The 15,766-nt window shown below is 34.0% G+C and overlaps 1 protein-coding gene across 3 annotated transcripts in view; it reads right to left on the reverse strand.

Annotated features, from left to right (window-relative positions):
• Positions 1-9,090: 9,090 nt before the first annotated feature.
• The window catches only part of RBM41 (RNA binding motif protein 41), a 78,114-nt gene continuing 71,438 nt past the window's right edge, over positions 9,091-15,766 (reverse strand). For all 3 annotated transcript variants that reach the window (XM_070462199.1, XM_070462198.1, XM_070462197.1), the window contains one exon: positions 9,091-14,751. In XM_070462199.1, coding sequence (XP_070318300.1) covers positions 14,585-14,751 — 167 coding nt within the window. In that variant the 3' untranslated portion in view covers positions 9,091-14,584. The remainder of the gene's footprint in view (positions 14,752-15,766) is intronic.

Consider the following 15,766-nt stretch of genomic DNA (forward strand, 5'->3'; position numbering starts at 1 on the left):
CTAGAAGGGACTGGCATGACATATTTCAAAGTGCTAAAAGGAAAAAAATAACTTCCGACCAAGAATTTTCTACCTGGAAAGATTATAATTCAGAATTGAAGAAGAGATCAAGAGTTCTCCAGATAAACAAAAGTTAAAGGAGTTCATTACCACTAAACCAGCCCTTCATGACATGTTAAAGGGATTTCTTTAAGCTGAAAAAGAAATGGCACTAATTAATCAGGAATCATATAATTGTAAAAATCTCACTGGAATGGTAAATATGTAATAAAGGTAGTGGATCAATCATTTATAAAGCAAGCATAAAGGTTAAAAGTCAAAAGCAATAACATTAACTAAAATTACAATAATTACTTAAGGTATGAATAAAATAGGGCTTCCCTGGTGATAGCAATGCAGGCCTACCTCGAGAAACAAGAAAAATCCCAAATAAATAATCTAACTTTATAAAGGAACTAGAAGAAGAAGAACAAAAGAAGCCCAAAATTAGAAGGAAGGAAATAATAAAGATCAGAGTGGAAATAAATGAAATAGAGACTAAAAAACAAATAGAAAAGATCAATGAAACTAAGAGCTGGTTCTTTGAAAAGATAACAAAATTGACAAACCTTTAGCTAGATGAACTAAGGAAAAAAAAAGAGAACTCAAATACGTCAGGAAAGAAAGAGAAGTTACAGTTGATATCATAGAGATACAAAACATGACAAGAGACTACTATAAACAATTAGATGCCAACATATTGAATAAACTAAATGGATAAATTCCTAGAAAAATACAGTACTCCAACACTGAGTTATGAAGAAATAGAAAATCTGAATAGATGGATTACTAGTAAGGAGATGGAAACAATTATCAGAAGACTTCCAAACAAAAACCCAGGACCAGATAGCTTCACTGCTGACTTCTATAAAACATTCAAAGAAAATTTGGTACCTATGCTACTTAAACTCTTCCAAAAAACTGAAGGGGAGAGAAACATTATAAGCACATTTTGCAAAACCAGCATTATACTGACACCGAAACCAGACAAGAACAACACACACACACAAAAATTACAGGCCAATATCCCTGATGAACACACATGCAAAAATCCTCAACAAAATATTAGCAAACCAAATCCAGCAGTACTTTAAAAGGATCATATGCCACAATCATGTGGAATTAATTGCATGGATGCAAGGATGGTTCAACATTTGCAAATCAATCAACATGATATATCCCATTAACAAAATGAAGAATAAAAATAATATAATCATCTCAGTAGTTGCAGAAAAAGCATTTAACAAAATTAAACATCCATTTATGATAAAAAACTCTCAACACAGTTGTAGGTATAGATGGACTATAACTCAAAGTAATAAGCACCATATATAATAAAGCAACAGCTAATATCATACTCAATGGTGAAAAGCTGAAAGCTTTTCCTCTGAGTTCAGAAATAAGACAAAGAAGCCCACTCTGGCTACTTTCATTCAACGTAGTATTGGAAGTTTTAGCCACAGCAATTAGGCAACAAAAATAAATAAAAGCCATCCAAATTGGGAAAGAAGAAATAAAGTTGTCACTATTTGTATGTGACATGAAAACTATATAGCGAGGACCCTAAAGAATCCACCAAAAAACTGTTAGAACTAATAAATGAATTCAGTAAAGTCACAGGATAAAAAAATCAATATACAAAAATCTGTGGTATTTCTATACAATAATAATGAACGATCAGAAAGAAAAGTGAAGGAAACAATCTTATTTACAATTGCGTTAAGAAGAATAAAAAACATAGGAAAAATTTAACCTAGGAGATGAAAGTCCTGTACACTGAAAAGTATAAGATACTGACGAAAGAAATTGAAGAGTCACAAATAAATGGAAAAGATATTTGATTATCACAAATTGGTAGACTTAATATTGTTAAAATGCCCATACCACCCAAAGCAATCTACAGATTCAATGAATCCCTTTCAAATTACCAATGGCATGTTTCACAGAACTAGAACAAAAAAATTCTAAAAATTTATATGAAATCACAAAATATCCCTAGCTAAAATATCTTAAGAGGGAAGAATGAAACTGGAGCTATTACTCTCCCTGATTTTAAACTATCCTACAAAACTATAGTAATCAACACAGTTATGGTATTGGCACAAAAACAGAGACACAGATCAGTGGAACAGAAGTGAGGGGTTGGAAATGAACCCACAGGTATGTGAACAATTAATATGCAACAAAGGATCAAGAAATAAACATTGGAGAAATGATACTCTCTTCCATAAATGGTGTTAGGAAATCCAGACAGCCACATGCAAAAGAATGAAACTAGACCACTATCTTACATCATACACAAAAACTAACTCAAAATGGATTAAAGACTTGAATGTAAGACCTGAAACCATAAAATTCCTAGAAGAAAACATAGGTGGTAAACTCACTGACATCAGTCTTAGTAATGTTCTGTGGATCGGACTCCAAAGAAAAAGGAAACAAGCAAAAATAAACAAAGGACTACATTAATCTAAAAAGCCTCTGCAAAGTGAAGCAAACCATCATCAAAATAAAAATGCAACCTAAATAAAATGCAATGAATGGGAGTAGATATTTGCAAATCTACATAGATATGTAGATATAGCCAATAAAGAGTTAACATCCAAAAAGTATTCATATAACTCAACAACAAAAAAACAACCCAATTAAAAATGGGCAAAGGATCCAAATAGGCCACTTTCCAAAGACATAGAGATGGCCAACAGGCACATTAAGAGATATTCACCATCACTAATTATTAGGGATATCCAAATCAAAACCAAAATGAGACATCACTTCAAAACTGTTAGAATGGCTATTATTGAAAAGACAAGAAATAACAAATGCTGGAGAGGATGTGGAGGAAAAGGAACCTTTGTATATTGTTTGTGGGACTATAAATTGGTACAGTCATTATGGAAAACTGTATGGAGTTTCCTCAAATACTTATGAATATATTCCACTTCTGAGTGGAATAGAAACATGAAAGCAGTAATTAAAAAAGATAAATGCACCCCTGTGTTCACTGAAGCATTATTTACAAGAGCCAAGATATGGTAACAACCTAAGTGTCCATCAATGGATGAATGGATAAAGAAGATGTAGTATATACACAGAATGGAATATTAGCCAGCTACAAAAAAGAATGACATCCTGCCATTTGTGACAACGTGGATGGAACTTGAAGATATTATGCCAAGTGAAACAAGTCAGATGGAGAAACACAAATACTGTATGATTTCATTCATATGTTTAATCTAAAGAAAGGACACAAACGAACAAAATAAAACAAAAATTCATTGATGAGATTAGTGGGAATCTAATCTCAGAGGGGAAGGGGCCTGGAGGGGTGGGTGAAACAGAAGGAGGTCAACTGTATGGTGATGGATAACTAGACTTGTGGTGATCATTTTGTAGTATATACAGATATCAAATTATAATGCTGTATACCTGAATATATTTTTTAAAAAGAGAATAGAGTGTTTCAAGAAAGAGGGAGTGGTAAACTGCATTGGATATAGTTGAGCAGTTGAGATGAGGACAGAGAAATTACCACTGATTTGGCAAGATGGATGGGAGACGTGTTACCAAAGACCTAGTAAAGAATGGTGTCTTACTGAAGCAAATTTAGGGGAAAATGAAAGTGGAGACAATGAATTTATAGAGAACTTCAAGAAATTGTGCTGAGTGGAATAGAGAAATGGAGCAATAGCTTGGTTGTAAGTTTTTTTTTTAAATAAATGGGATATACTATACCATATTTATCTGCTGATGGAAATAATAGACTGGTGACACAGGGAGTATAAATACATGTGTTACGCCTTGAGAAGTGAGCTCCCCCAGTGGTTCAGCAGTAAAGAATCTACCTGCAATGCAGGAGACATGGGCTCAATCCCTGGGTAGGGAAGATTCCCTGGAGGAGGGCATGGCAACCCACTCCAGTATTCTTGCCTGGAGAATCCCATGGACAGAGGAGCCTGGTGGGCTACAGTTCACAGGGTCTCAAAGAGTTGGACATGACTGAAGCAACTGAGCACACATGCACATAAGACTTCAGAAATCAGAGAACTGGAATCCAAAGTACAAACAAAGGGGATGTAATGATAATCTTTCATTTATTGAACTCATAGTATGTACCAGATACTATTCCAATACCTTATAGGCATTCATTTAGTCCTCAAAACTACCCTATGGGGGTAGATACTATTATTGTTGTTGTTTAGTCACTAAGTTGTGTCTGACTCTTTTGTGACCCCATGGACTGTAGCCCACCAGGCTCTTCTGTCCATGGGATTTCTCAGGCAAGAATACTGGAGTGGGTTGCCATTTCCTTCTCCAAGATACTATTATTACCCATATTAATTTTAAAAATAAAAAAACTAAGGCATAGGAAGATTAACTTGTTCAAAGCCACATGGCCAGTAAATTATAGTCAGTATTTGAACATGGCATTATATCCCACACTCTTTTTTTTTTAAGTTTTTTTAAATTTTTTATTAGTTGGAGGCTAATTACTTTACAATATTGTAGTGGTTTTTGCCATACACTGACATGAATCAGCCATGGATATACATGTATTCCCCATCCCGATCCCCCCTCCCACCTCCCTCTCCACCCGATCTCTCTGGGTCTTCCCAGTGCACCAGGTCCGAGCACTTGTCTCATGCATCCAACCTGGGCTGGTGATCTGTTTCACCCTAGAAAATATACATGTTTCGATGCTGTTCTCTTGAAACATCCCACCCTCGCCTTCTCCCACAGAGTCCACAAGTCTGTTCTGTACACCTGTGTCTCTTTTTCTGTCTTGCATATAGGGTTATCGTTATCATCTTTCTAAATTCCATATATATGTGTTAGTATACTGTAATGGTCTTTATCTTTCTGGCTTACTTCACTCTGTATAATGGGCTCCAGTTTCATCCATCTCATTCAGAACTGATTCAAATGAATTCTTTTTAATGGCTGAGTAATATTCCATGGTGTATATGCACCACAGCTTCCTTATCCATTTGTCTGCTGATGGGCATCTAGGTTGCTTCCATGTCCTGGCTATGATAAACAGTGCTGCGATGAACATTGGGGTGCACGTATCTCTTTCAGATCTGGTTTCCTCAGTGTGTATGCCCAGAAGTGGGATTGCTGGGTCATATGGCTGTTCTATTTCCAGCTTTTTAAGAAATCTCCACACTGTTCTCCATAGCGGCTGTACTAGTTTGCATTCCCACCAACAGTGTAAGAGGGTTCCCTTTTCTCCACACCCTCTCCAGCATGTATTGCTTGTAGACTTTTGGATAGCAGCCATCCTGACTGGCGTGTAATGGTACCTCATTGTGGTTTTGATTTGCATTTCTCTGATAATGAGTGATGTTGAGCATCTTTTCATGTGTTTTTGTGCCATCTGTATGTCTTCCTTGGAGAAATGTCTGTTGAGTTCTTTTGCCCATTTTTTGATTGGGTCCTTTATTTTTCTGGAGTTGAGCTGGAGGAGTTGCTTGTATATTTTTGAGATTAATCCTTTGTCTGTTGCTTCGTTTGCTATTATTTTCTCCCAATCTGAGGGCTGTCTTTTCACCTTGCTTATAGTTTCCTTTGTTGTGCAAAAGCTTTTAAGTTTCATTAGGTCCCATTTGTTTATTTTTGCTTTTGTTTCTAATATTCTGGGATGTGGGTCATAGAGGATCCTGCTGTGATTTTATATCCCACACTCTTAACTACACTGTTGTACAGTGAATGGAGGATGCTAGAATGTAGGCACAAACATAAGTAGACAGTAGATTTGGTGATAAAAAGATGAAGCCATCATCTGATTGCTTTTATTTACACAATGAAATAAGAAACAAAGGTCCACATCAATATATATAGATCAGTCTCATTCCTTTTAATGCCAACATGATACTTTATCATACGGTTGTGCCACAATTTAATTACTTAACTAATAAGTCTCCTATCAAGGAACTTTTGTTTGCAGATTTTTGTTATTACAATGCTGCGACAAATATTCTTGTGTATACTCAGTTCAGTCACTCAGTCGTGTCTGACTCTTTGTGACCCCATGGACAGCAGCACGCCAGGCTTCCCTGTTCATCACCAACTCCCGGAGCTTGCTCAAACTCATGTCCATCGAGTCAGTGATGCCATCCAACCATCTCATCCTCTGTCGTCCCCTTTTCCTCCTGCCTTCAATCTTTCCCAGCATCAGGTCTTTTCCAATGAGTCAGTTCTTCACATCAGGTGGCCAAAGTATTGGAGCTTCAGCTTCAGCATCAGTCCTTCCAATGAATATTCAGGGTTGATTTCCTTTAGAATTGACTGATTTCCTTTAGGATGGACTGGTTGGATCTCCTTGCCATTCAAGGGACTCTCAAGAGTCTTCTCCAATACCACAGTCAAAAGCATCAATTCTTTGGCCCTCAGCTTTCTTTAGGGTCCAACTCTGATATCCATACATGACTACTGGAAAAACTATAGCTTTGTTAGTAATGTCTCTGCTTTATAATATGCTGTCTAGGTTTGTCAAAGCTTTTCTTCCAAGGAACAAACATCTTTTAATTTCACTGCAGTCACCATCTGCAGTGATTTTGGAGACCAAAAACATAAAGTCTGTCCCTGTTTCCACTGTTTCCCCATCTATTTGCCATGAAAAGTGATGGACCAGATGCCATGACCTTAGTTTTTTGAATGCTGAGTTTTAAGCCAACTTTTTCACTCTCCTCTTTCACTTTATCAAGAGGCTCTTTAGTTCCTTTTCACTTTCTGCCATAAGGGTGGTGTCATCTGCATATCTGAGGTTATTGATATTTCTCCCTGCAATCTTGATTCCAGTTTGTGCTTCATCCAGTCTGGCATTTCACATGATGTACTCTGCATATAAGTTAAATAAGCAAGGTGACAATATACAGCCTTGATGTACTCCTTTCCCAATTTGGAACCAAGTCTGTTTTTCCATGTCTGGTTCTAACTGTTGCTTCTTGATCTGCATACAGATTTCTCAGGAGGCAGGTCAGGTGGTCTGGTATTCCCATCTCTTTAAGAATTTTCCACAATTTGTTGTGATCCACACAAAGGCTTTAGCATAGTCAATGAAGCAGAAGTAGATGTTTTTCTGGAATTCTCTTGCTTTTTCTATGATCCAATGGATGTTGGCAATTTGATCTCTGGTTCCTCTGCCTTTTCTAAATCCAGCTTGAACATCTGGAAGTTCTCGGTTCACATACTATTGAAGCCTAGCTTGGAGAATTTTGAACATTACTTTGCTAGCATGTGAGATGAGTGCAATTTTGTGGTAGTTTGAACAGTCTTGTGTGTATATATATACATATATATATAATATTTGAACATATTTATAAGTATTTATGTATAATGGACTTCTAGAATTAATTTTCTAGATCTTCACAATTACAATTTTAAAAGATATTGCCAATTGTCCTCTGAAAAGATTATACTGATTTATACATCCATCCAATGTATATGAGTGTCTATTTTCCATATCCTTGGAAACATACGATGTTATCAATCTTTACAATATTGACTTTCTGAAGGTTGTAGAAACATAACACATAGTGTGCAGATCTTGATTTCTAAATACCACCTTTTTTCCAATAAAAGGAACTAGGGAACCATGTAGAAATGGTTAATTCTAGTACTGGGGTAGGGAATATCTTACCTGGAAAGTTAAGCCTGGAAAATCTTATAATGAAAGAAAATAAAGTAGACAAAAAATGGAGACATCAAAATGACGTAGAAGCTCCCAATGGCCAAGGCTACAAAACAATGACAGCATTAGGTTATAAGTCATAAAAAAACATCCATTAGTCTACAGTGCTATAAGTAAATATGTGAATAAATGGGCGAGGAGGGTCATCTTCCTCATAGAATTTCAATTAATTTAAACAGATGAAGTAGAAGAAATAGAAAATCACCATTAGGTAAATATCACAGTAGTTAATTGTCATCATAAGAACCACTGATGAAAGCTAAACTTAGTGGACAAAAGTATGATGAGAAAAGCATGTTTGAATGGTCTCAATATATCTTCCTATAAGGTACTTATTAATTATATAGAGGAAAATAGTAACTTACAGTGAAGCATAGCAGACACTACCTTAACCAGGTGATCAAGGTTACATGTCACCAGTATTAAGACACATCAGCATCAGATATCTCCTGATATGATGTCCTAAAAAGGACATAACATTTCTGTGGTTTCCTTACCAAATATGCATAACATCAATCTAATAATGACAAAATATCAGAGAAACCCCAATTAGGGACATTCTACAGAATAACTGATCAATGAGAACTGTCACAGTTAGGAATAGATTAAGGATACACAATAACAAAGTGCAATGTGAGATCCTAGATCATAAAAGGACATTAGTAGGACAGATGGAAAAAATCAAATAAGGTCTGCACATTAATTAATAGTACTGCATCAATATTATTTTCTTAGTTAACTTTTCTATGGTTACGTAAGATGTTAACACTGGGGGAACTAAGTGAAGGAAATATGGGAACTCTTACTATTTGCCTTTTCTATAAACTGAAAAAGGCTTTTAAAAAGAGCTAATTGCAAATTTCCTGGCAGTCTAGTAGTTAGGATTCCATGCTTTCACAGTGGAGGGCCCAGGTTCAATCCCTAGTTGGGGAACTAAGATCCCACAAGCCACATGGCATGGCCAAAACAACAAAAAACAAAAAAGAGAGCTAATTGTTCTAATTTGTATTAATACTCTGAACACTCTAAATTTTCTAAGTTTATCATTTATATTTGTTTCTCTATAAATTTTCATTTACCCACTTTTTAATTGGATTACTGACTTTAGTATACTAAGAAAACTATATGAATTCTATATTGAAGAAATTAGCTTCTGTGTGTGGCAAATTATTTTCCAGTTTTTCCTTTGATTTTTTTTTGGTGGGTTAGTGTGTATATGTGTATATAGATTTTTTAAATGATTTCTGCAGACCTGTAGGCAGAAAATAAGGAATAGTAGTCAAGTGGCTTTAAGTTTTCAAAGTAATCCAAAGACCACAGAATAGGAATAATATTTTATGGAAATGAATTTAAGAAACTTTCTTTCCTCCATTAAAAGTTACATTTATTTAAACATTTACATACAGTAAAATTCATCCTTTCTGGTGTACAATTCTAGGAGTTATCACAAATGCATACAGTCATGTAATTATAATCAAGATACAGAAAATTTCCATTATTAAACAAATTCCTTGTGCTACCATTTTGTAATCAGTCTCTTATTTTTAACCTGTCATCCACTGACTCATTCTGTTCCCATAGTTTTTCCTTTTCAGAATGTTATATAAATGGAATCTAACAGTAAGTAGCCTTTTGAGTTTGGCTCTTTTACTTAGCAAAATGCACTTGAACTTTATCCAAGCTGTTGCATGTATCATATAACTCATCATAGTTTTTATTGCTGAGTAGGATTCCCTTGTATGGGTATACCACAGTTTATCTATGCACCAGTTGAGGGACATCCTCTGTTTTTATTTTCCTTTATTGTTAATGGTCTGTAGGTCTAGTAAAGGGCAGAGGTGAGATTTTATACAACAGGAAGAAGTTTCTTCTGAAAAGTCCACCTTAGAAGTACGCTCCTGGGTAACATGTGCAAAAGGTTATACCAGGATAACTTACTTCTTGTCCTTTAAACTATATTTAAAATTGGAGTTAATCCAAAGTGAGCAGTTTAACAAAGGAATAGATGTTTTTCCTGAGTATAGTTAGATGATATCCTCAGAGCAGGCATGACAAATATTCTGGAATGCAAATCACTGGCAGAGTATTAAATTTTTCTTTATTAAAAAACACTGAAAAAAGTAAAAATCAGCCCAAATCACACTTTAAAAATTTTATAAAGCAAAAGTCCCCTTTCAGTCTATCCAATCACATCTCTAAAAGGTTTACAATTTGGTATGTATATTTCCCAGGTTTTTTCTAAGTTTGTTCAGAAATATCTATATATACATATATCATATGTATACAAGTGCTTTTGTTTATTAAAAAAGTATTCACATATACATATATATTACTTTTTAACTTATTACAAAATCCTAGACACTATACAGATCAGAATGCATTAATAGATATACCTTCATTATTTTAATGGCTGTATAGTATTCCACTAAATGGTTGCATCATAATTTATCCTTTGTCACACTGACGGACATTTAGTTTGTACCCACTATTTCAGTGTGTGTGACTTTATTAAAATATAACTTGGATATCATAAAATTCATTCATTTAAAGTATATAATTCATGGTTTGTACTATAATAACTAAGTTCTACAATTATCATCACAATCAATTTTAGAACATTTTCATTAAGTTCTAAAGAAACCTTATACACTTCAGCTATTGCCCCCAGCCCTAAGCAACCACTAATTTACTTTCTGTCACCATATATTTGGAATCATATAATATACAGTCTTTTGGAATAGCAGCTGTCATTTAGCATGTTTTCAGTATCCTTCCACATTATAGCATATTTACCTCTTCTACTTTTTGGAAGAATTTTTGAAGAATTTGTATTAATTCTTCTTCAATGTTTGTGAGAGTTAATCTGAGAATCCATATATGTTAATGCTTTTCTTTTGGGGGTATTTAAAAAGTTTTAATTAGCCTCTTATTATAGGTATTTTCAGATTTTCTTTGTTCTCCCTTTCTCAACAATTGGTTTCAGTAATATGTGTCTTTCTAGGAATGTGTTCATTACAAATAAGTTATCTAATTTATTGACATAAAATTGTTCATGATGTTCCTTCATAATTTTCTTTAAATTTCTATAAGATTTGTAGTAATGTTCCCTCCTTCATTTCTGATCCTAGCAATTTGAGTCTTTTTTCCCTGGCCAACCTAGTGAAAGGTTTTTCAATTTTGTTGGTCTTTACATAGAGCCAACTTCTAGTTTCATTAATTTTTTATTCTCTATGCCATTTACTTATCTACTCTCTCATATTTCCTTCCTTCTGCTTTTTCTAGTTAGTTTTCTTCTCTTTGTCCAGTGTCTTAATGCACAAAGTGAGGTTATTGATATGTGATATTTCTTCTTTTTAATTACAGGCATTTACACTTATAAATTTTTCTCTAAGCCTTGCTTTAGGTACATCCCATAAGTTTTGGCATGTGGTATCTTCAGTTTCACTCACCTCAAATTAACCTTGTAATTCCTTCTTTGACACATTGGTCATTTAAAAGTGTATCTAATTCCTATTTGTGTCTGCTGACTTTCTGTTATTGATTTCTAACAGAAGTTTCATTCTATATGGTCAGAGAACATACTTTGCATAGTTTGATCCACTTTAATTTACCATGATTTGTTTTAAGGTATGTGATATAGCTATGATTTTTCCAGTAGTCATGTATGGATGTGAGAGCTAGACCATAAAGAAAGCTGAGTGCTGAAGAATTGATGCTTTCAAAACTGTGGTGCTGGAGAAGACTCTTGAGAGTCCCTTGGACTACAAGGAGATCAAATCAGTCAATTCTAAAGGAAATCAACCCTGAATATTCATTGGAAGGACTGATGCTGAAGCTGAAGCTCCAATACTTTGGCCACCTGATGTGAAGAGCCAACTCATTGGAAAAGACCCTGATGCTGGGAAAGATTGAAGGCAGGAGAAGGGGCAACAGAGGATGAGATGGTTGGATGGCATCACTGACTCAGTGGACATGAGTTTGAACAAATTCTGGGAGATAGTGAAAGACAGGGAAGCCTGGTGTGCTACAGTCCATGGGGTTGCAAAGAGTTAGGCAAGATTGAGTGACTAAACAACAACAACAAAATGTGGTATGGTCCATCCTGGAGATGTTTCATGTGTATTTGAGAATAATGTGTGTTCTGCTCTTGTTAGGTGAAGTGTTCTATAAGTGTTCTATAAGGTCTAGTTGATTTATAGCATTATTCAAGTCTTCTATTCCTTTGTTCATAATTCTGTCTAGTTCTTAATGAAAATGGGATACTCAATCCCCCACTTTTTGTTGTATACATTTATATTTCTCCATTCATTTCAGTTTTTGATTCATGCATTTTGGTACTCTGTTGTTAGATGCATATGTGCTTATATAGATGTCATTATCTACAGAAATTTTTTTTTGCTTTAAAGCTCATTTTAAATAGACTTTAGATAATAGTATAGCCACTCCAGCTTTCTTATAATTGCCATTTGCCTGATATTTCTATCCTTTAACCTTCAATCTGTATCTTTGAATCTAAAGTGTGACCACAATAAATAGCATAGAGGTAAGTCTTGTTTGTTTTTCCCATTTGATGATCTCTGCCTTTTGACTAGATTATTTAATCCATTCATACTTCTGTCTCAAGTTTTTATTTCCCCATTCCTCTTTTTACTTTCTTTTGCATTGGACATTTTCTAATAAGACATTTAAGTGTATTTAATATTTTTACTATATATTTTTAGCTATTTTGTTAGTGGTTGCTCTAGGGTTTATCATACACATCTTAATTGGCTTCAGCTATATACTAACTAAATTCTAATGAGATATGAAAACCTTATTCTTATGTAAACCTATTCCTTTTCTCATTTTTTGTGATATTATTGTTAGTAGTGTTATCTCTACATGTTATAAACCCAGTAATATGTCATCATAATTATTACTTAGTATAATTTTATGTCTTTTAAAGAAGCTGACAGAAGAAAGAGCAAGTATATTATTTACAGCTTTTTTATATTAACCTTCTTATTCTTGTTTCCATCATTTGTTCCTATGGATTTGACTTACCACCTGGAGTCATTAATTCAGTACAGCTTTGTTTCTACCTTTGTCTTACTATTGGTAAATATATTAGTTTTATATGTAATAGATCCAATAATGCAATTACATATATATTGCTTGATAAAATAGCTTTTAAAATCAATTAAGAAAGAAAAATGTATTTTGACTATCTTTTATAATTACATAATTACCTTTACCAGTGCTAATTTTCTTATGTGTAGATTCAAATTACTGTCTGAGCTCACCTGCTTTCTACCTGAAGAACTTCCTTTGATATTTCCTGCTAGTCAGGTCTGACAGCAACATATTCTCCCAGTTTTTGACTGTGTTGGGAGTGTCTTTATTTCATCTTCATTTTTGAAAAACAGCATTATTGAATATGGAATCTATGTTGACAGTACTTTTTCATTTCAACACTTTGAGTAAATTTTCCCACTGCCACCTCCTTTGTTTTTGATGAGAAGTCATCTGTTACTGAAGTTTCCTTGTAAATGATGCTTCATCTATCTCATTTTGCTTTCAAAAGTTTTGTCTTTGGGTTTTAGCATTCTTACTGTGGTATGTTTGTGGGTTTCTTGTTTATCTTACTTGGGATTCATTGCGATCTCTTGGATGTGTAGATAATGTTTCTTATCAAATTTGGGGTGTTTACAGCCATTATTTATTGGAATATTTTTTTCTGCTCCTTTCTTTCTCTGATATTCCCATTACAAGTACATTAGAGTGCTTAATGGTTCTATACTCTGTTATGTTTTCATTCTTTTTTCTTTCTGATCTTCATTCTGGATACAATCACATTTAATCAACACAACCCAATGAAGTAATATCACTATCCTCATTTTTATAGATTAAAAAAATGAGGCTCAGATTTAATGACTTGCCAAAGTCACAGATTGGTTAAATATGGCTGTGAAGTTCAAACAGGTCTGATTCCAAAGTTTATACTACTTCCTCTATGTCATGTCATTTTTCTATTCTCCAGCAACTATAAACAAACAACTGGGGGACTTGGGGCTGGCTGCCTCTCTTCTAGAAAGCTCTTTCTTTCTACCCTCCTTTGGTATTCTTTGCTAGTATGTTCCTCTTCTAAAATTCATATATTTATTTCCTAACATGTACTGACGATGATTGAATGCTTATTGCTTTGAATTCAATCATTATTAAATGATAGCTAGTGTAAATGATTGTGAGAACACTAATGTTTTGATCTAAATTCTTTCATTAGAAAAAATGAACAGATTTTTTAAGACACTGATAACTTAATAGGGAAGTGTGCATTAAATATTTGCTGACTAACCTATGAAAACTACCTACTGTTACTGCTGAAGGTCTAATTCAACAGCTTTTGCTGATGTTTAGGCCCCTGGTCACTTATTTACTAGGTGAATAAAATTAGGGACAAGTGGGATCTAGATATAAATATTTCAACATTTAATTCATTTTCTAGTTTTATATATATATAGGAGGCAGTCTTGGAAAGAATGTCATCTCTAGGGACAAATATATAAGACCTAATATAAATTACAATGATTTAAAAAATTCTTGGAAATAATCTACTGTAATTTATCCTGAGAAAATGATACTTTTTATATGCAGCCCTCTGCACTCATTATATTGTCTATCCTAGATAATCTTTGATTATAGAAAATGTATTCTGCCAATTCTTCCCAAAAGCTAAAAGGGATTATCTTAATTTTGCTTTCTCTCCCTCAGTTTCTCTTCTTCAATTCCAAACAAACTGTTATCTATACAAAAACCCTAGATCCTAAATTCTGATATAAAAAAGACCTCCTGGGACTCACAATTTTGTATCTTCTAACTGCCACTGATTTCAGTAGTATTATCTGTAGTAGATGATATTAGAGAAGCAGCCTGGAGATCTGGCCATTGCTTTTTGTTCTTTCCAAATTCTATCACCAATATTTTCCCACGTAGCTTATATCCATTTACTAGACGCAATGCTTGCCATGCTATTTCTGTATCTAAAAGAGAAAAAAAAACCCCATTAGTTTATGTATGGCTTAATAATTCAATTTTATTCCAAGTCTAGTTTATGTTGTTTTGCCTTGGAGTACAATGTAGGCTATAAGGCCATACAGTTATTTGAGTTTATTGTGTTTCCCACAATCCCAAATTTGTATAACTCAGCAAGATTAAACTAATGGCAAAGAATAATGACAATAGAATTTTAAAAAGGATATTTGAGAGTGTCTCCTAATTCAAGGATATAGGTAAAAAAAAAACAAGGATACAGATGGTGTGCTAAAGAGGGCTAAGCCATATCTAATAATACACAAACCTGTATCTTAGATAACACATTATAGGTGCTAAAAGAATGAAATAATTTTCAAAATAGGAAACATAAAAGAAGTTATTATGGTACTGGGGACATCTTCCTATTAATACTTTTCCTTTTAATTAGAATGTGGTTGTCAGAGCTCTCATTTGGATAAGTTTAAAAATCCTTGTAGGCATATGGAAGCTTGAGGTGTAAGAGTATAAAGGACGTAAGGTGTAAGGGTATAGCAGGACAATTTAATTTATGGGTCTCAGAGTCTAGATGTGGGAAATTAGGAAGGAATGGACTTATTGCCCAGAGTCTGTCAAATCCTAAGTAGACAAGCAATGGTTTTAGATTGAACCAATTTACATCTTATATGTATGCTCTACAAATTTTCAAATGTATTCATAACTAGTGAAACAGTTATTTATTTAAAAGTACTTAGTGTATAAAGCCTTTTTACTATATATTTTTTCAACTAATGAATCATATTAGGTGGGGGTACATGAAATAATATTTTAAGTTTTAAAGGGTTCTTACACTTGAAAGACTGAAAATTATTAGAACTGAGGATCCAAAAACATTCAATGAGATAGGAAAGATGTACAATGCTGTATAAGAAGACTGCAGGGGAATTTGGCATTGCTCATGTGTAAAAGCACTCACCTTTAAATACATTACTATGCAGTATATAAATTATTATAGTTTAGGGATAA

Source organism: Odocoileus virginianus, unplaced genomic scaffold (genome assembly GCF_023699985.2).
Source record: "Odocoileus virginianus isolate 20LAN1187 ecotype Illinois unplaced genomic scaffold, Ovbor_1.2 Unplaced_Scaffold_1, whole genome shotgun sequence".
Classification (NCBI taxonomy): Eukaryota; Metazoa; Chordata; class Mammalia; order Artiodactyla; family Cervidae; genus Odocoileus; species Odocoileus virginianus.